The sequence below is a fragment of the Pogona vitticeps genome, chromosome 5 (assembly GCF_051106095.1).
Source record: "Pogona vitticeps strain Pit_001003342236 chromosome 5, PviZW2.1, whole genome shotgun sequence".
Lineage (NCBI taxonomy): Eukaryota > Metazoa > Chordata > Lepidosauria > Squamata > Agamidae > Pogona > Pogona vitticeps.
In genome coordinates, this window is record NC_135787.1 from 172,949,108 (window position 1) to 172,971,818 (window position 22,711).

At 41.8% G+C, this 22,711-nt stretch overlaps 1 protein-coding gene across 2 annotated transcripts in view; it reads right to left on the reverse strand.

The window, feature by feature from the left end:
* Positions 1-22,711, reverse strand: part of TBXAS1 (thromboxane A synthase 1) — a 311,542-nt gene that overhangs the window by 211,534 nt on the left and 77,297 nt on the right. For both annotated transcript variants that reach the window (XM_020800497.3, XM_072999994.2), the window contains exon 3: positions 20,620-20,713. In XM_020800497.3, coding sequence (XP_020656156.3) covers positions 20,620-20,713 — 94 coding nt within the window. The remainder of the gene's footprint in view (positions 1-20,619; positions 20,714-22,711) is intronic.

The following is a 22,711-nucleotide window of genomic DNA, read 5'->3' on the forward strand; positions in this document are numbered from 1 at the left end:
TTTCTTATTTCTTTTTCTTTTGATTCATGCCATCTTGGGACTGTTTGCTTCAAATTAATTGTTAAAATTGTAATTCTATGATTTTATATTTTATATCGTTCTGTTTTTATCTATGTAAAACTGTGTATATTTTAAATTGTTTTATCTTGTATGTTGTGAGCCGCCCAGAGTAGACTATGTCTAGATGGGCGGCATATAAATGCAATAAATGAAATGAAATATATAAGGTGATCAGGCACTTTCATTTCTTTAAGAACTTGCCATCGTTTGTTGTGGTCCACACAGCCAAAAGCTTTTGTGTAGTCAATGAAGCAGAAGTAGATGTTTTTCTGGAATTCTCTGGCTTTCTCCATAATCCAGCGCATGTTAGCAATTTGGTCTCTAGTTCCTCTGCCCCTTCGGAATCCAGCTTGTACCTCTGGCAGTTCTCGGTCCATATACTGCTGAAGCCTACCTTGTATGATTTTGAGCATAACCTTGCTGGCGTGTGAGATGAGTGCAATTGTACGGTAGTTGGAGCATTCTTTGGCACTGCCCTTCTTTGGGATTGGGATGTAGACTGATCTTTTCCAATCCTCTGGCCACCGCTGAGTTTTCCAAACTTGCTGGCATACTGAGTGTAGCACCTTAACAGCATCATCCTTTAAGATTTTAAATAGTTCAACTGGAATGCCATCACCTCCTCTGGCCTTGTTGTTAGCCAGGCTTTCTAAGGCCCACTTGACTTCACTCTCCAGGATGTCTGGCTCAAGGTCACTTTGCAGTGTACAGCATGCTTAAACGAAGAGCTATCAATGCTTTCTCAAGCAGTCTGATCACATACGTTGAGAGATGCTAAACTGTTATGGTGGTTAATTTAATTTCAACAACAAAACATCCAGAGCTCAAGTCACCATGGAATAGAAGAATGCAGGAAGAATGTAAAGAACTGCTTCAGATTCTTTAGGTCACATTCAGTTCAAACATAACTCCAAATCACAATTTAGCACAACACAGAGGCCTGGAAGACCGTCCAGCTCAAGCCTTTCTACTTCCCCCTTTCTCCAGTACAGCCTTAAGAATGAGACTAGAAACATCAGTGACCTAGTTTAAACCAACGACAGTTTGCTACATCTAATAACTGTGGTTAGTTTAAATTAGTGATGGGAAACTCTAAAATATTATTGGACCATAACTTCTAACCTGTTTCAACGCTGACTATGCATTCTGGGGCTGATGACAACTGCAGTGTAACAACATCTGGATGGCCTCAGGTTGCATATCTCTGATTCAAGTTGCAATTTACTGAAACAAGGGAGTAATGGAAATCATGGCTTGATCTTGGCTGTTCGATATACTATTTTTCTCCTGGTTTCAACATTACAATAAACTTTCATTACTTGAATTGGTCTGGGGAAGAGACTGCTTCCCATTTTCTCTCCAAAGCCACAAAGGAAAAAAAGATACTGATTCATGTCTCCCGGAGGTTCTCCCAGCCTTGTCAACTTGGGAGAGGGTCAGTTTAATAAGATGAAAAACAAGGCATCTGTTACTTAAACCAGGAAGCAGACCTTTCTGGACATTTAAGGGTGTGTGTGAGTTAATCAGTAATTTTGACTCGTTCCAGCCTACAGCTGTTAACAAGCTATTGTGATCAGTTTTCTTTTACTCCCTCCTTTAGCAAGAGCTCATGATGGTACACATTCTAAATCCTTACCTCAGACCATTCCAGGCTCCTTAAATTCATCCCAGCAACTTCTCCTTCCAGAGGTTATGGCAGCACTCAGCTAGTTAGGCAGTTACAGAATGGAGAGAAGAGCGACACAGTTTCTAGGTGTAAACTGATTACACGCCAGTGATGGGCCGGAAGCCACCCGTTTGACATTCACAAAATGCCCTGAACTGATGTTGCACTGAAGCACTATAGGAGTGTGTGAAGGCTCGAATTGAGCCTCTTGCTGGACAGACACAAACACGGGACACTCTTTCTTTGCAGTTTCAAAACTGGGATTTATTGACATAGTAAATAATGGTTCTGTAACTTTAACCTCAGCAACAGCTTTATCTCTCATTGCCAACGGGTTGAACAAGGGTGTCCATAAATCTTGTAAAAACGGATTATAACCAGATTCATACCACGGACCTTTAACAAAAGGATTAGTGTCCTCATAGTCCAGTGAATCTAAACCTGTGTCGATCAAGGGAAGGGTCTCCTCGTCTCTCCCTTCCAAGTCGAAGGGGTTGTCTCTCTCGGATAACGGTTCCCAAGGTCCAGTGAATACTTCCTCTGGCGAGCCTCCTCCAAACGCCATGCCCTTCTTTCTCGTTCCTCCCTCTCCACTGCCTCTTTTTCCTCTCTCAACCTCCGTCGCCACTCTCTGGCTTCGGATTCCCCCCCAATAAGAGGGTCTAGGAGGCAGGCCTCTCCTCCTTCGGTAGTCTGCCTCTTCCCGAGGCACCCGGACCTTTTCACACTTCCCCGTCCAGGGATCCTCTATCCATATCAACTCCCAACCCCCTGGTATATCATCTCTCTTTCCTTTTATATCCACATTTCCCGCCTCAACCAACAGTCTGCCCCTTTCTTCCGTTCCCGCCTTCTCAGTCCTGGTTTGAGTAGCCACTGATATCCCTGCCATACCCCGCTCTAGATCCTGGGTGTCTACTCCCTGCTGCACTGTCACGACGTGGGAGGCTGCTGAATCTGTCTGTGTCTCTTGCTCTTTTTTAGAGGAGGACAACACTCCGGCGAGGGCTTCAATCCCCTCGCCTCTGGTCTCACAGAGTGCTGAACAGTAAGTACTGTACTCAAAGGCACTCACCAAAGGCTGTAGCACTGTAGCTTCCAACAGTGATATCCTAATGTTAAATTTACAGAGGCTATACCATGGTGAACAGGATTTCAGCCACTGGGGTTTCCTTGTAAGGGGCACTTTTAATTGTTTCCAAAAAAAGAGTTATTTTTGCAGCTAAGACTTTAATACACGGGGTCATGATGGAATAAAAAGAAGTGAGACGGATTGTAATCTAATGTCTCCAGCTTTTGCCATGCGTCAACAAAAATTTGTTAATGCAGGTGATAACTCTTGTTCCACATTGGAATGCGTTAGCAATATATTTTTACAACATAAATTCAGCAGATCAGTACTGATTCTACCATTTCCAAAGGAACAGTCGATACCAGAATAATGTTTGTACAAATAGCCATGCTATGTAGAAAACCTTTTGGAATAATTACAACTCTATAATCTTTTCACAACATGTAATAATGTTGATTCTTTCAAAAACACTGCAGCTGTAGTGTGCATGCATTTATGGGTAATTTTGCCTCAATAAAACAGTTTAGCAGACACTTTTAGGATGGTTTCTAAGGGCTAGAGATCTTTTGACAACTTAGAAAGCTCTTTGGGAATAATTTTTTAAAAGACAGATTTGGTTTACTTTTCTACTTCACTGCAACAAGGAAACCAAAACTATTTTTCAAGATTGTTGAGACATGCAACAGCATTAAAAAATTCAGTTTTTATAAAAGATTTAAACCAAGAAGAGAATTCAAAGGAAGAGTTCCTACCCTAAATACTATTCCAGTAATGGTTCATTCATATTAGATTCCATGTATCATATATGCCATGAGATAAATAAGAACATGCTGGTTTAAATCCTGTTACCTAGTATGTTAAGTAGCACTAGAATTGGTTCATTGAATCAGTAGTAATGATTTGATGAGTCAATTCCTCCATAAACTCCATTGATTCAAAAAGACCTACTCACTCACTCACTCACTCACTCACTCACTCACTCACTCACTCACTCACTCACTCACTCACTCACTCACTCACTCACTCACTCACTTACTTACTTACTTACTTACTTACTTACTTACTTACTTACTTACTTATTTATTTAACTTATATGCCGCCCACACTACAGTTGCAACTTACTACTTAAAGTAAGCTACAATGGGAGTAAGTCTACTTGAATCAATAGAACTTCCCGCTGATTTAAAGCCAAGACAGTTCTTGTTCTTTAAGTTAAAGATACACCAGGGGAAAAAATGCCACTATCTAAATAGAAGTTAGCAAGGACGTCAAAATATAATTCGGACACTGACGCAAGAGACATTTCAGGCTGTGCGCTGCATGATGCTTGTGCACAAACCACCACTACGAGCACAGATGCAATCATTTTTGCTCCAAAATGTAATGGCTAGAGATTCTCAGGGGGGAGCAGATCCTTGGAGGATCACAGATCTAGCAACTCATATTAACAATATTAACAAGCCAGTCCCAGCAGAAGGGGAAATAAAAGACCAGTAAAAAAGAGACAGTGTCCCTAACAAACAGGAATAGTCAAAATGTATGTTTTGGTGTGAGGGAGGGAATTCGCATTTCACACACTGAAATGAACTATTGTTATCCTTTGTTTCAAATGGGTATATGGGGCAGCATCTCCAAAAGGTACTACTATCCTCTCTCCAAATCCCTTTTGATTAGACTTGTGAGAGTAGCTTTCCCCACCTTCTGTCCACAGAGATTGTCAGTTGCTTTCTGTAACATGCCTACCATAATTTTAAGCTTATCTCACTAACACTATGGCAGATACTGTGCTTCTTATTAATACATATGTTAGATCAGGGGTTGTCAACCCCCAGTCTGAGGCCCAGTGATGGTCCATGGGCTTGCCGGAAAAGTGCCGTGGATAAGGATCTCCACCCGCATCTTGCACTCATGCGGTGGGCATGTCACGCCTGCAGTGGGCATGACAAGCCCACTGCGCTTGTGCGGGAGTGTCCCCGCCCCCCGTGCATGGAGCTCGCTCCCCCCAGCCGGTGCGCGGCCCCAAAAAGGTTGGGGACCGCTATGTTAGATGATGTTTCCAGTCTCCTAGAGCACCATTGGGACAGAAGGTTATTGCCACCACCCAGAAAGGCTGCATGTTTTGAACACAGTTCCTGTTGCTTAGGAGGTACTTGGCACACTGTCCTGTGGACCAAGGAAGACACACTTAACATCCAGAATGAAGTTCTGGATGTTAAGTGTGTTGTTGAATGGTGAACCAACAACATTTATATACATTCCACTGATCCAATGGATCTACACAGTTGAGAGTAACTTGATTCAGTTACTGGTTAGCTTCAGTAACTGAATTCTATTTCAAAAGTCATAAGTACTGGACAACACCAGCAATTATTATGTTAGCCTGCACACAGAAGCCACTGAAAACCACAAACACAAGCAGAACTTCAACAAAAAAGAAGGACGTCTAAAACTCAACAAAGCTTGGCTCCCAGCACTGAAAAATACAGCCTGCAAAAGGTCAGCAAACTCTACCCAGCAACAACGACCAGTGATCACTGCACACAAAAGACCAGCTAACAACACCCATCAATCACAGTAATAGATAATCTCTCTTTCTTATCACAACAATACACCCACAACAAAAAAACATGCTGATCAGCATAATCACTCAATCTCTTGAAAAGGACAAAAGCTGATCCCACAGCTATATCCCACAAACTACACCAGAGCACAGACAGAGTTCTAACTCCTGTCCTCTGAAGATGCCTGCCACAGAAACTGGCAAAATGTTAGGAAGAAAAACCATAAGAACAGGGCAAATAACCCAAAAAACATACAACAATCATTGGATCCCGGCTGTGAAGCCTTCAAGACTACAGTGGTGCCTCGCTTAACGATGTTAATTCGTCCCAGCAAAATCGCTATAGAGCGAAAACATCGTAAAGCAAAATAAAAAAGCCCATTGAAACACATTGAAAACCGTTCAATGCGTTGCAATGGGCTGAAAAACTCACCATCCAGCAAAGATCCTCCATAGGGGCGGTCATTTTCAGTGCCTGTACAGCGAGGAATCTGTCCAAAAACACAGCAGGATGCCATTTTGAGCACCCGGCTGCCATTTTGAAAACCCTACGATCAGCTGTTTTGATCATCGTAATGCGAAGAATCAGTTCCCGAAGCAGGGAACTGATCTTCGCAAAGCAAAAAAACCCATTTAAAACATTGTCATGAAGTGGATTTGTCGTTATATGGGATAATCATTAAGCGGGGCACGACTGTACATCAAATTCATTCTTACTTCAATAGAACACTAGTGAGCAATCTGTGCCTGTAGCCAAATCTCCACTCAAGATGAAAGGAGCTCTCAGATGGAAATGGTGCTTCCTATATTCCAGCCCCACTTATTGTGGCATGCTGAAAATGACAACTGGGACCTTTACACCACTCATCTGAATTGCAGGATATCCGGCTTCACTTCTGCCACAGCACACGAGGAGAGGAGGTTAAGTCTGTGTGTGCACCCCATCTGGGGTAAAGCTTGGGGCCACTCTACAACCCACAGCACCATAGTGTAGATACAGAATGGACAGCTTGGCTGATCAGCAGAGAATGGGATCCAAGGAGGACCTCTGTCTGTGTGTGTGTGAAAGAGCAAGAGAATGTGGAAAAACTCTGCCGATTTTTCAGAGATCCCATTTCCCACTGCCACCTCACAGTCTAGCCTAGCCTCTCAGTAGCACTTTTGTGAGAGTAGAGGGCCTGCCGTGAAGAGATATGTGCTGAAACTCAGATACAAAACATTGCTTACAAGCCATATATTATTATGTGTGATTTAATTTGTAGTTGAACTATTATGATATCACTTGTGTAATGGTTTTAATATGCTGTAGACCTCTAAGAGGGACGTGGTGGCGCTGCTGGTTAAACCTGTGCTGCAGGGTCAGAAGACTAAAAGTTGTAATATCGAATCCATACAACGGAGTGAGCTCCCTTCGCTTGTCCCAGCTCCTGCCAACCTACCAGTTCAAAAGCATTTAAATGTGAGTAGATAAATAGGTACCACATCGGTGGGAAGGTAACAGCGTTCCGTGTCTAGTCATGCTAGATGATCATGGAAACTATCTTCGGACAAAAACGCTTGCTCTATGGCTTGGAAACAGAGATGAGCACCGTGCCCTAGAGTCGGACACGACTGGACAAAACGTCAAGGGCAATCTTTACCTTTACCTTTTAGACCTCTAATATAGTTCTGCTCAGGCTAGAGACAGGATACATGTTTTTAAAAGCAATTCTCTCTTCCTCCACCCCCCATTTTTTTATACCTAAGAAGGAGCTTTGCCCCTATGTTCACTAAAACCCAACAAATGCATTTAGAAGCTTTGTTGTGCAATCTTCCAAAACATCTCCTTCCTCTTTTTTCTTCCGTTTGCATAACTAGCATCACCAAGTTGTGGTTAGGTCTGAAATCAGCTTGACTTTGATTTCTGAAGGGCTCTCAACACTTTGCTGGTTCAGACATTACAGCAATCCTTAGCAAACAGTGTTATGTGAATCAGGCACATAAGGTGAATAGATGATGCAGCATGTGTACACACGGCTTGCTCCAGATCATCTTAAACCACTGTTTGGAGGATCAAAAACCACAATACCCAAACAGAGTTAATATTGCGTCCATCTGGGAAGAGAATAATAACACCGTTCTCTTGCAGTGCTTTTGATTATTTGATCTGTGCTCCAGTTTCTCATTTTCTTTGCCCCTTAAGTATCTCTTCTTCCTGGGCCACGGTTTTACTAGACCAACTAGGATGCTTCTCTGGTTCTCTCCCCCATGGAAAACAGAAACCACATTTTTCTTCTTATGTGAAAGGGTTTTTCTGCCAATATTGATCAGGTTTTCTCGTTTGCAAAAATATTTTTTATGTAAATGATGCTCATTGTCCAGATTGCATAGCTGAACTACAATAACTACTGCTTTATCACATGAACTTCTAAAAATGACTGGCAGTAGATAGGCTGTTTGCTTTAATAGAAAAAATTCAACCAGCTAGTCATTCTGTTCTTGGTTCTATGTGCTTCGCTTTGCAAAAGGGTTGGAGGCTCTCTCATGGGTTATTGATCTCTCAACTATTTCTTTTTACATGTCAGAACATTCTGTGCTGTTGAGAACAAGATGCATTCATATAACCCTATTTCTATTTGTGATGTTATGGCAGGAGGGTTAAGGCACAGAAATTCCCATGTCAATGAAACAACTGCCTCAGGAATTGCTTGAAACATAACCAAAGATTCTGCATGCAAACCCAGTTTATAGGAGCAGACAACTATGCCAGAATTGAGAAAAGAATCATAGAACTGTAGAGTTGGAAGGGACCCAAAGAGTCATTGAGTCCAACCCCTGCTAAAAGAGGAAATCCACAGCTAAAGCATTCCTAACCAGTGGCCACCTAACCTCTGCTTAAAAAATAAAACCCGTGGAAGAGATTCCATCACTCTCTGAGACCTTTCCATTGTTGAACAGCTCTTACTGTCGTGAAGTTTTGTCTAATGTTTATTAGGCAAACCCTCTGTTCTTATTTTTTGCATCTACTGCTTCATGTCCTGGCCTCTCAAACTAGAAACTGCAGAAAACAAGCATTACCTTTTTAGGACAGCACAAATCTGGCCGAGATAACTAACCACCTGCATGATCAAAAGGAATATAATTTTGATTGATTTTTGTGATGCCTGAAAGCATATTCCTTTAATAAACATACATCTACTTGATAGGACCTGCAAGGGTCTTCAGCAGAAAGTCCAGGTCCATACATACCTGACCTGTATTCAGGGACTTCTATGACAGGCACAATGCCACATTATGGCCTCATTGGATGGCGCTATGCATGTAAATGGGGCGTAAGGAGAAATGAAGCAGAACTACAAAAGATATAACTAATTGAATAATTTGCAACAAGCAGAATTGTATTCCTAAATAGACTAGTATATACTCACTCTGGTTGCGGCTCTATAGCAATATCTGTCTTTTCTATTATGTGCAGCCATTCACAGGGTTACTAAAATTGTGTGATCTTCTGATCTCTCCGTATATACGTGTTTTATTCCCTTTTTGAGAAATGAAGCTTCATAAAAGGGAAGTTCACGCAGCTCATCATGTAAGTAGGAACAGGGAACATAAAAGAGTATGATGGGGAAAAAATTCAAATAAAATCTAGGTATGGGGAGGTACTGTATATATGCCTTTATTCACTTTGCCCATCAAATGTTTATTTAAAATGGTGGTCAAGAAAGGTCATTTCCACTGAAGCTGATAGGCTCCATTACGAGCCATAACCTTCCTTCTTTGTTATGAAAATATTCTACCTATTCTGTGTTGCTCTACATACACATAGTCATCATCATAGGCATCCTTCAGTCTCGAGAGACTATGGTAAAGTGCTCTGCATGGAGGACTTGGAACAGCATCTAGTGTGGCTGAGAAGGCCAATTCGAGAGTGACGATCCCTTCCACACTGAGGACAAATAGAATCTGTACCCTGTCTAGCTCCCTGATTTTGCTGCTTTCGTGACTGCCTCTTTGCCTCAGCCTGCTGGGCGAGGGTCTCTTCAAATTGGGAGAGGCCATGATGCACCGCATGCCTCCAGGCTGAGCGCTCAGATGTCAGGGTTTCCCATCTGTTGAGATCCATTTCCAAGGCCTTCAGATCCTGCTTGCAGATATCCTTGTATCGCAGCTGTGGTCTCCCTCTGGGGCGATTTCCCTGCACTAATTCTCCATACAGGAGATCCTTTGGAATTTGACCATCAGCCATTCTTGCAACATGCCCGAGCCAACGTAGATGTCGCTGTTTCAGTAATGTATACATGCTAAAAATTCCAGCTTGTTCTAGGACTACTCTATTTGGAACTTTGTCCTGCCAGGTGATACCAAAAATGCGTCGGAGGCAACGTATATGGAACGTGTTCAGCTTTCTCTCCTACTGTGCATGAAGGGTCCAGGACTCACTGCAGTACAGGAGTGTGCTCAGGACACAGTCTGTATAGACCTGGACCTCGGTGTATGCTGTTCAGCTTCTTATTGAGCCATACTCTTTTTGCGAGTCTTGAGAACATGTTAGCTGCTTTGCCAATGCGTTTCTCCAACTCGCCATCTAGAGAAAGAGTGTCAGAGATCTTTGAGCCAAGGTACACAAATTCATGGACAACCTCCAATTCTTGCATGGAGATGGTAATAGAGGGATCTGAGTCCACGCCCTAGCCCATGACTTGTGTTTTCTTCAGGCTGATAGTTAGTCCAAAGTCTTGTTGAAGGTCTTCGGCAGAGTGGACAACAATGGCTGCATCACTGGCGAAGAGGAAGTCCTGCATGCATTTCAACTGGACTTTGGTCTTTGCTCTCAATCTAGAGAGATTAAAGAGCTTTCCATCTAATCTAGTCCAGAGATAGACACCTTCAGTTGAAGTTCCAAAGGCGTGCTAAAGCATGACAGCAAAAAAGATCCCAAACAGGGTTGGCGCGAGGACACAGCCCTGTTTCACTCCACTTCAGATGTCAAAGGGATCTGATGTTGAGCCATCAAAAACTATAGTGCCCTTCATTCCCTCATGAAAGGACCTGATGATGCTAAGGAGTCGAGGAGGACATCCAATCTTAGGAAGTCTTTTAAAAAGGCCATCCCTGCTAACCAAGTCAAATGCTTTTGTAAGGTCTATGAAGGCCACTAAGAGTGGCTGTTGTTGTTCCCTGCATTTCTCCTGCAACTGTCTGAGGGAGAATACCATGTCATTGGTGGATCTAATTGCTCGAAAACCGCACGGTGACTCTGGATAGACTCTGTCTGCAAGAACCTGGAGCCTCTTCAGCACGACAGGTTGGTTCGCTGTCCAACTCTTCAAGGACAGGGAGGCACTCAATGTTATTTAATGCTTCTTCAGTTACTACATTCTCTCTGGAATACAGCTCAGAGTAGTGCTGCACCCAGCGGTCCATCTGCTGTGCTCGATCCTGGATGATCGTGCCTGTAGCAGACTTCAAGGGAGCAGATTTCTTCTGTATTGGACCTAAAGCCTGTTTGATCCCATCATACATTCCTTTGATGTTACCTGTGTCCGCTGCTAACTGTATATGAGAGCAGAGCTGGAGCCAATAATCGTTGGAACATCTCCTGGCAGTCTGTTGGACTTGGCTATGAGCAGCTCGAAGAGCCTGCAAGTTGTACTCACTAGGACAGGCTTTGTATGCTGCTAGAGCTCTCCTCTTATCCCCGATGGCTGGCATCAACACCTCAGAATGGGCTTCGAACCAGTCGGCCGTCTTTTTGGTCTTCTTGCCAAATGTGGACAAGGCGGTATTATAGACAGCATTCTTAAAATGTTCCCAACGTTCAGGTGCATTTGCCTCAGGCCTGGAAGGGTTTCCTCAAGCGCTTGGGCAAATTTCTCCACTTTTCTTTGATTGCGAGTCTTGCTGATGTCAATACGTGGTCTTCCTTCCTTTTTTGAGTGATACAGTCTCTTTGTTCGCAATTTTACTCTACTACACACCAGGGAGTGATCAGTATCACAATCAGCACTCTGGTAGCTGCGTGTGATCATAATGCTAGGAAGGCTAGAATGTCTAGTGAGGATCAAATCAAGCTGATGCCAATGCTTGGATCTTGGATGTCTCCAAGAAACTCTGCGTTGAAGCTTCATATTGAAGAACGTGTTGGTGACACAAAGACCATAATAGCAGCAAAACTCCAGCAAGTGCTGGCCATTTTCATTCATCTTTCCGATGCCAAAACAGCCTAGAAAAGTGGGCCAAGAATTGTGGTCAGCACCAACTCTAGCGTTAAAGTCTCCAAGAATGACCAGTGGCTCTCTATTCAAGTATGTCTGTAAGTGGAGGAAGAGCAGATGGCTCCCTTCAGTCTTCGTATAAATGCACAACCAGCAAAGAGAAACAAGCCTATGAATTACAAATAAAATTATTCATATGGCAAGTCAAGTGTGTATGGTGTACAATGAAGGCTTGTAACTCAAATTTCATGGAACAGGAAGGTGTGATAAATCTGCCCTAGGTTTTAGTCCAAACTTTAAAGGAGCTATCTGATGCACCAAATCTACTTTGGAGGCAGGATTCAGACCAGATACACCACCGTATGGAACTGCAGGCACTAAGCTCTACTATCCCTATATTAGCCATGGACGTTCTAATCAGCTTGATGTCTAAATACTGACCTATAATCAAAGTTGCTGACATTTCATTATAAATTTTTTATATTACTTCAAAATATAGCTACAACCAGTAAGCCTTAATCGGTCAGCAAACATATTAAGGAAAAATACAAACAAAAAATCTTATGTCCAATATGCAAAGTTAAACCATAAAACCATATAAACAAAATTCTACCCTCCCTCATTTGTGGTTAAATCATAAGGAAACAAATTTGTATTCTAGAACAAAAACAAATGGCTGGAGATGCATGAGGTTGACATTAACTCAAATGGAAGTGACAGAATATTGATAATTGTCACGGCTGATGTAAACTTTATAGGTGAGAGGCAAAACAATGGAATGGAATGGAAAGCATTTTCCCACTGCATCAGATAATGATATGGGACCATCCAACTCATCTACTCACTCCAAAAGGAAGGATTATACAGGGTAAGGAAGTCTACAGGGAGAAAGAAAGTGGAAAAGAGAAACACCTTAAGAAGAGTGTTGGCATTAACTATCTTTTACTGTTACAAAAGATTACTCTTATTAAATACAGTACAGTATGACATCCCATTCTATTACAATAATATCACTATCACACAATACTGCAAGGAGGCATGTCAGTTGCATGCAATACAGCATGTCTATTCCAATCACAGGTATCACACCTGGACCAGTTTTTGAACTATTTGTCCCAAGTTTTATACCATCTCTGTCTGATGAAGACTTCTGGGGAATTTGACACCTCATTTTCTAACGATCCAACAAAGACTTTGTTGCTGTGAATGGGTTGTGTGATTATTTTCTGTCTCATGCTTATGTGACTGGGTGTTTTAATAAGGTTTTATAGGTTAGAGTTATAATTAGGAAAGGCATTGCTCCTCAGTTTTAGGGTGAGAAGTTAGGTTAGGCATTCTTCAGTCTCGAAAGACTATGGTAATGTGCTCTGTATGGAGGACTTGGAACAGCGTCTAGTGTGGCTGAGGAGGCCAATTCGAGAGTGACAATCTCTTCCACACTGAGGACAAATCCAGTCTGTCCCCTGTCCAGCTCCCTGGTTTTGCTGCTTTTGTGACTTCCTCTTTGCCTCGGCCTGCTGGATAAGGATCTCTTCAAATTGGGAGAGGCCGTGATGCACTGCCTGCCTCCAGGCTGAACGATCAGATGTCAGGGTTTCCCATCTCTTGAGGTTTATTCCTAAGGCCTTCAGATCCCGCTTGCAGATATCCTTGTATCGCAGCCGTGGTCTCCCTCTGGGGCAATTTCCCTGCACTAATTCTCCATACAGGAGATCCTTTGGAATCCGACCATCAGCCATTCTCACGACGTGCCCAAGCCAAAGTAGACGTCGCTGTTTCAGTAATGTATACATACTGAAAATTCGAGTCATCTTATTCATTCATTCATTCAAAATATCTTTACCATACCTTCTTCCTTAAAGTGACCCAATGCTAATTACATCATTAAAAAGGCAATATTTCAAAACGAAAAACAGAAAATATACAAAATATTTTTAAAGAATTAAAAAAGTATTACACCATCTTTCCCCAAAAATAAAAAATTAATTATATTAATTTTTGCTCCAAAAATGCATTAGGACTTATTGTAGGGGATGTTTTATTTTTTCATGTACAACAATCTACATTCATTCAAATAAGAGTCATGTCATCTTCTTCTGGTTGCTACACAATGGTGGATGGCGGGGTTTCACTTAACTGGGGCTTATTTGGGGGGTAGAGCTTATACTACGAGCATCCTGAAAAATCATACTAGGGCTTATTTTCAGGTTAGGTCTTATTTTGGGGGAAACAGGGTATTAAAAATAGTAAATAAAATCAATACTAAAAACACATTTGAAAACAACAGAGTATAACAATCCATTTAAAAAATTATTCCCAAACAGCCAGTCAGTAAGGAAAAGCCTGCCTGAAGAGAAATGTCTTTCTGAGAAGGACTTCCAGCGTCTAAAGAGGCCTGGCCTACTTGAACAGCAAAGCTCGGAGTAGTCACTGATCACGCAGGGTCATACCCATCTCACAGAGCAGCCACTTAGAATGGCCTCCACATGACAATTGTGCAGACAAAACTTTAGTATACATTGAAACACAGTTACAGGGCAAGTGATACACTGTTTCTTACATGTGTGTAGAATAATAGATGTACAAAACGCATGGAAATAGAACTGTTCATGTATCCATTTTATTCACACGATGTCGTTGCTATTAGAGATGGGAACGAGCCGCTGGTTTGGATGAAGAGGCATTCAGCACTTCCCAGCCCTGCCTCCTCCAGCAGGTGCCCACTCAGAGGCAGTGCTCCAGTTTCCCTGCTCCACCTCCTCCAGGTGCCGCCTCTGAGTGGACCCCTGCTGGAGGAGGCGGTGCTGCAGAGCACCTGTTCATCCAAAGGACAAATCAGCAGGTTGCGCCCATCTCTAGATGCTATCAAGATAAAAAAAATGTACAGTCGTGCCCCGCTTAACGATTGCCCCACATTACGATGAATCTGCTTTACGATGATGCTTTTGTGATCGCAATTGTGATTGCAAAACGATGGTCTAAATGGGGGAATTTCGCTTAGCGATGATTGCTTCCCTGCTTCGGGAACTGATTTTCACTTTCCGACAATCAAAAACAGCTGATCGTCGGGTTTTCAAAATGGCCACCGGGTGCTTAAAATGGCTCCCTGCTGTGCTTAGGGACGGATTCATTGCTATACAGGCAGTGAAAATGGCTGCCGTATGGAGGATCTTCGCTGGACAGTGAGTTTTTACCCCACTGGAACGCACTGAATGGTTTTCAATGGGGTTTTTAATTTCGCTTTATGATGTTTTTGCTTAACGGCGATTTTCCTAGAACGGATTATCATCGTTAAGCGAGGCACCACTGTATATCCGATTCTTCCAGGCCAAGATTTTGCTGACAGAGACCAAACATCAAATGAACCTATTCCCCAAAAGCACTGGAGTCAAAGTTAATAGTATTTTAAAATTTACCCAGGAACATGATGTAGAACATCTTTCCCTGCCTCTTGCAGCAAAAAACACAGTAATAGCAAATCAATTTTTGCTATTATTTTATGTCACCTAAAATCTGCTGTCAGCAGAGATGCACTCTACCTAACGGTAGGGCCAGTCCTATGTTCTCTTTAAAAAGAGACATCCAGAGCTGCTAAAGGAAAGTAAAAACAAGATGTCACATAGAAAAGAAATGCCTCCCGGTGTGTACAGTCACAAAACCAATGCAGTTTCACCAGACCTACATGTGACAGCAGTGTTATTGTGAGAAGTGGCACTTAATCTCTTGTTCTTCAAAGCCAACCTGGTGACAGCAGCTTCGATGGAGACAGGAAAACCTAGCACATCCTGCAATAAAACACTAATGAAAATAAATTGATATGTATTTGCCCATATGCCGAGGAGCATGTGGTTAATGTGTTTAGACAACACTAACAAAGTTAAGCCTCCGCTAGATTTGTTGTGTGATGGATAAAGACCATACTCAACAGAAAATCAGGGTTGACAGTAATTTTAGGTCTACAACTGCTGCTTGAGATCTGTATGTATTTTTAAGGCATTCTAATGTTTAAAATTTTGTCTTGTTTTGGAGTGATAACATTTCATAATTTGCCACCAAGTGCTCCTGGGATCAAACTGGTAACCCTGTGGATGAATGAGTCAGTTCCTCCTGTCTACACTAATAACTGAATAAGGAAAATAGAGGCAAATCAATTCTCCTTCTTTCATGTCAGAAGCAATCAAGTGCTGTTGTTGCCCAAGATATGCCAAAATGTGTTCACTATCTTCACATTCACCTGGGAGGCTCCTTCCATGTCCCTTGGCAAATCAACCTGGGGCTCTAATCAACTCCCCAGTGACACTCAATCCCATCAGATTTCCTGATACAAGACACTTAGGAAGACTATGTTCTTTAGTCAGAATTCTATGTATGCACCCTGTTTCCCCAAAAATAAGACCTAACCTGATAATAAGCCCTAGTATGATTTTTCAGGATGCTTGTAATATAAGCCCTACCCCCAAAATAAGCCCCAGTTAAGTGAAACCCTGCCCTCCACCCTTGTGCAGCAACTGGAAGAAGATGACATAACTGTATTGCAATAAATGCAGATTGTTGTACATGAAAAAAATAAAACATCCCCTGAAATTAAGCCCTAACGCACCTATTGGAGCAAAAATTAATATAAGACCCTGTCTTATTTTCAGGGAAACACGGTATGTATGTATGTATGTATGTATGTATGTATGTATGTATGTATGTATGTATGTATGTATGTATGTATGTATGTATGTATGTATGTATGTATGTATGTATGTATGTATGTATGTATGTATGTATGTATGTATGTATGTGATTGTGCAGGGACAACTGGATAAGTTATCTTGCCTCCAGCATGGATATTGCATGGATTACAAAACTGGGTGTGTGAGCAGATGTGGTCCCAAATTATGTGAAGAGGAGCCCACAGCAGAGAAAAACTACAAGGCAACTGGTCTTCCGTATGTGGTTTTTCTCCAACTTGACTTGGGCCCTTCAATCCAAGAAGAGCCATCACTACACCTGATTCCCTTTATGTCCTGGGAGATGAGACTATCAGTTTTCTTCCCACTCCAGCATGCACCTATGGGCAGACAATTCAGCCCAATCCCACTCACATTTGCCATAACTTTCAAAAAGATGCCTTTATCATTCTATTTCTCTTAACTGTGATTGAACAATAGAAGTATCTGTTAAACTTACTCCATTCCTCTTTTAGTGGTTAATGCAAAAGAGGTACTGATCTGGTTTACTTTTATTTGAATTTGCAGTTGCATCTGCATTTGCAAGAAAGTGCTGCAGTGAGAAATGCTCCTATTCAGGATACTAGCAAGCCACACGTTTTTTCAGAATATTCCATTTGACTCCAGCTCACCTCCAAAAGTGAGGCAGCATTCCTGGCCATAGGCTTCAATGGGCTAGTTTTATGAGGCTAAAATTCATCTTTAATAAATCCCAAAGACATCAAAGAAAGCCATGGGATTCTTACACAATACAAAAGTGGGAGCAGGTGATACCTTTATTAGACTACCCCCAAAAAAAGTAACCTCTGAGCTTTCGTGTCATGCACAATTGGGTATTACATTACATTCCAGCTCCTCAAATAAAGAATCACCACATTTAGCCTTCCTTTGAGATTGTGAGTTTCTACTGGCTGAGCTCCTTCTCCGCCTTTTGCCATCAGTCACAGATAAATTCCTTCACAAATCTGCTAGCTTGCACAACGTTATATGTTGCAGTACAACTCCCATCATCAATAGCTAATAAGGGCAACAGAGGGCAGTGGGAAAGGCTAAGGCAGTGCCTGTTTCTGATTTTCCATATATCAATCAAACCAAGTACCCTCCCTCCACCCTGCAAAAGCAACACAAAACAACACACAGGGATCTTTTTATGCTTTGAAACTGGAACCGTGCACTTTCCGTGTCTCCCCCTTTGACTCTCTTTCCCTTTTGCTTCTTCACAGTCCTATTCCATTGACCATTTCTAAGAGATGCTTTCCACAGTTTCTCCTCTGTTGAAGACGGAAGCACTAGCATTGCAAGTGGGCATTGCAAGACCTACTCCATCCTCCTTTGCATTTTGTTTGTCTTCACTTGCTCATCAAAGGGTGTTTGGGGTGGGGTGGAGTGAGGAATGGATTGCCCTGTCTCTCTTCTTTCATGCCCTTGTCCTTCACCCTCTCCATCTCCTCTCCACCCCCACGGCTATAAAACAGTTCAGTCCGGCCCGACTGAAAACCGAGACAAAAGCTCCCCGTCTTCCTTCCCTCCTTCCCTCCCCGACTCCCTATTTTCCATTCAACCAAAGTGGGACACTTAGAAGCAACAGTCCAGGAGCTACAAGTAGGCCAGACAGGAATAAACACAGCAGACAAAGAATATCCTGTCCACTCGGGAGAGAAGCTAAAGAAAGAGTGATGTCTCCATTAAAATTCAAGGCAGGGAAGCGGCATGCAGCCTGTCAACAGCCTGGCTAATAAAATAAAAATGGGGGTGGGGGGTCGGAGAGGAAAGGAAGGAATGCTTGCTATAGAGAATGAAGGAAAATGCAGATAGACCTGAAAGCCACCAGCCAAGGCACTCTGAAATTTAAAATGTTCACTTATCAGGTCAAAGCAAACAAAGGGCAAATTGGAAGAAACTTCTACATGCATGGGAGGGTGCTTCAACCTGGTACTCCCCATGCAGGCCATAATCCACAGTTTTGCTGTGCCACAAATCCGCATGCAGGGTGCATACATTTTGTCTGTGATCCAGCAGTCCACAAGCCATAGGAATCTCTCTCTCTCTCTCTCTCTCTCTCTCTCTCTCTCTCTCTGTGTGTGTGTGTGTGTGTGTGTGTGCGCGCACGTGCACACACACTTAATCTCCCTGTTCAAGGAGTCTTCCTTAGCAGTAGCCAGCAATGCTGAGTCAAACTTGAAGCTGGCATTTTTTGCATGCAAAACATGCACTATGCCACTGAATTATGACCCTCCCCTACATGCCTAAGCAGCTTTGAAAGCTCTGCACTGTGCAATGAACAAAAGAAAAGAAAACAAAGCTTTTATAGAATTCCCTTTTTCATGGAGGTACAGTATATCTATGCAGAATTACTCGATGCCTCCCTGTTCTCTTTCATGGATGTACGTAGTACGTTTGCGTAGAATTAACTACACAGAGCTAGCATACAGCAACAGTACTTCTTAGACATGAATTCATGAGAGAGGGGGAAGATGATGCTTGCTCTGTCCACCATCACCCGAGAAGAAAGAGTGCTCTGCTGATTAACGTCTCTAGGCCAGTGAATGTTACCAACTCCTGCAAGTGGCAAACTCCCCTGCTTTCCCCAAAAACTTTGCTACTGCTGTTATTTGTCTCTTTCTGTTTCTAACTAGCTAAGGGAAAACAAATATGGTACCTTTTTTAAAAAGAGAATGGTAATGAAATTATTTCTTAACTGTTTTATTATTTATGCCTTATCTACTTCGTGCTTCTTAGGTTAATGACGTTTGTTATATTATTGTTACTTTGTTACTGATGCTTCATGTTTGATTTATTCACTGCGAACCTGATCTCAGTTCAGTGAGAATTTATTGTTAGTTTTCTGTCTTGATTTGTTATGAACCATTGGAAGTGTACTGTTTTTGGAAAAGCAATATGTAAATTAATTCACTGATTGACTCTTGATTGCCATCCCCACTCTCATTCTTCATGTTCAGTTTAAAATCTGAATACAGCCCAAAGCATATCAAATTACAGACATAAAGTACTCTTTCTGGGTGATCACGGCACCCTGCTTTTTCAAAGATCCCAGTAACACAAAAGGAGATCTGGATGCGTGCAGCTACGTATGTGTGAGAGGGGTGGGGAAGTTATAACTTTCTAGATGTATTAGATTTCAACTCCCAGAAGCTCCAGATAGCACAGGAAGATGGGAGCTATAGTTCAAAACAGAGCAACACTGGGGCCAAAGGCTTTTCACCCTCCTTCTGTGATGACATAAGTTTGTAGAAATTGACACATGATCTGTCTCCATCCACTTCAAATGCATTTAGTTACATCCAAATAGGGCCAATGCTAGGGACAGAGGTTGGTTTAACAAACTACAAATGCTTTTTGGAAATTGGTAAAGGTAAAGGTTCCCCTTGACAATTCGTCCAGTCGTGTCCGACTCTAGGGGGCGGTGCTCATCTCTGTTTCCAACCCACAGAGCCAGCGTTTGTCCGAAGGCAATCTTCTGTGGTCACGTGGCCAGTACGACTAGACACGGAACACCGTTACCTTCCCACCGTGGTGGTAGCTATTTATCTACTCGCATTTTGCATTTTGCATGCTTTCAAACCGCTAGGTTGGCGGGAGCTGGGACAAACAACGGGGGCTCACTCTGACGCATGGATTTGATCTTACAACTGCAGGTCTTCTAACTTTGCAGCACAAACACAAAGGTTTCTGCGGTTTAACCTGCAGCGCCACAACGTCCCTCACTTTTGGAAATTAGATGAATGCAAAGTGTTTCATCCTTCACAGAAGTGAAATCAGATGCCAGGTTTTACTTGAAACTCACCTGTCTTCATAGAATCAAGTCTTTGCAATCAGCGACATGTTGATGACTAGAGCAACTAGCGTCAATAATATATTTTTAGATGTACATTTCTGGCATTTGGGATGCAGAATTAGTATTCTCTTGACAGGGACCAAAGGAGCAATAGAATTTAGAAGTGAAAATAAAGTGCAATTGACATATTACTGCAGGAGCAGGAAAGCTATGGGAAATGTGATGAATGGCAGGGAACAGTGTGGTATATAGAAATCTATCTTCTTACTAAATCCTATTTAAAGTATCTTTGCTTTTGAAATACACAACTTGAAACATCTACCTATCTCTGTAAGAATGCAGTGGTTACAATCATCAGTGCAAATTGATTTCTGGGGGTGGGAATTGTTTCTGCTTTCATACCAGACTTTGCATTTAAAAGTAAGATCACCATGAATTGGGAAATTCTTTCGGTGAGCTCATGTCACCATTCATCACAAGATGTTCAGAAGTCGGGAAACTGGCAGAGACCTACGAACATACCGAAAAGGATGCCACCCAAAGAACCTCTTACCTCACGAAAATATAGCAGATTTCCAATAAAAGGTAAAGGAGGTGGGTGACGGATGCCTGCTTTTTCTAGCCGGGAGAATCCAGAGATGGAATACCTGTAAAAAGAGCAAAATAAATAAGGCTTGAAAAAGCTGTGCTTTCACTTTTCTATAGGCAAATTTCTATTTTGATTGACTGGTTGATTGATGACTGTGTAGATGTTTTTTCTTGGGCCCATTACACAGCTGAAATCTTCCCAAAGTAAATTTACAATATAGGATGGCAAAAGTAACATTTAAAAAACAATTTACAGTGGTGCCTCGCATAACGATTTTAATTGGTTCCAAAAAAAAACGTTATGTGAAACATCGTTATGTGAAACACCATTTTCCATAGGAATGCATTGGAAACCGGTTAATCCGTTCCAATAGGCACGGATTGCCGTCCTTAAGTGAAAAAACCCATAGGAAACATCCTTAAACGATACAATGTTTCCTCCATTGGAATGTATTGAAGCTGACTCAATGCATTTCAAAGGCTTTGCGAAGTCAATTTTTGCAAATTTAAGTGTGTCATAAAAGGGTCAAAAATGGTTTTAAATGCTTGGATTAGCTTCTGCACCCTCTAAAACGGATGCAAAGGTTAATTTGGCTTTGATCTGACTTTTCGTTAATTTATGGTGAATTTTTTCCCCCCAACTTTTGACAGCTGTCAAAATCTGACAGCTCCATTGTTTCCTATGGGGGAAGAAAAATTCACAAAAAATTAACGAAGACTCAGCAACTGTTCTAAATGCTTGGGTTCGTTAGAGGACCCCCTAAGTCGTGTGCAAACCTGATTTGGCTTTGATCTGAACTTTCGTTAATTTATGGTGAATTGTTTTCTCCCCCATAGGAAAGCATGGAGCTGTCCAATTTTGACAGGTCCATTGGTTCCTATGGGCCAAAAAAAAAAATTCACCATAAATTAACGAAAAGTCAGATCAAAGCCAAATCAGGTTTGTACATGACTTAGGGGGTCCTCTAACGAATCCACGCATTTAGAACCGTTTTTGACCCTTCTAAGACACTTTTTAAATTGAAAAAAGAAACATCGTTAAGTGAAGCAGGGGACCTAAAATCGCATTCGTTATGCGAAGCATGGTCCCAAACTTCGCTAAGCGAAAATCGCCCATAGGAAACATCGTTATACAGTGCATATTATTTTCTAAAAAAACACATCGTTATGCGAATTCATCGCTAAACGAGGCACTCGTTAAGCGAGGCACCACTGTACATTTAAACAAATCTGAAACAAACCAGTTGAAACTAAATGTGTGTTTCTTTTCACATTAAAAAGCCCCAAGATTAAGATGAGGAAAACTCTGGAAACCAACCAATATAGCAAAAGTATGAAATCTACAGCTTGGCGTATGACTTTTCTAAAAGTACTGTAATTCATTACTTGTCCACCTTTTCTCTTTTATAAGTAGCTCATTATCATTACTCCTTATTTGTTCTTTAAAAAGTAACTTGATACCTATTTTCAAAATATAAAAAGCAACACTTTAGAATGTAAAAGCTGCTCAAAATCACCCAAAAAAGGCCATTAAAAAGCAACTTCCTAGGAGTAATAAGTAAACACAGTTCCTTACACACACAAAAAAACCCTTAACAGCACCAGACATTATGTTAACTTTTTAGAAATAATAACAGAGGTAGGAACATTATTGCTGGACAGCTCAGGGGTTTAGGTATGGTTGGGAGTTCAGTTCCTCATGGTGCCTCCTTGACAACGACTGGACTCGATTATCCATCGGGTCCCTTTCAGCTCTGCAATTCTAAGATTATTATTATTATTAACAATAAAGGAACATGATATGGGCAGGAGCTACTTTTAGCTTTTGGCTTTCTCTGCATCGAATGGCAAATTTCCATGGGCCAGATAGGTTTTCTCAGAAACCAAACAGACCTTCTAATTGTGTGAAGTCAGATTTCTACAAGCCACAAAATTCCATGCCATGTATTGTGGTTCCATTAATCTCAGTATTCCTGCATTTGCTATCAACAATGAGTGACCGTACTAGATACAAGGAGCACAGTTACATGTAGCATATTAATGTATTTGTAAGTGCT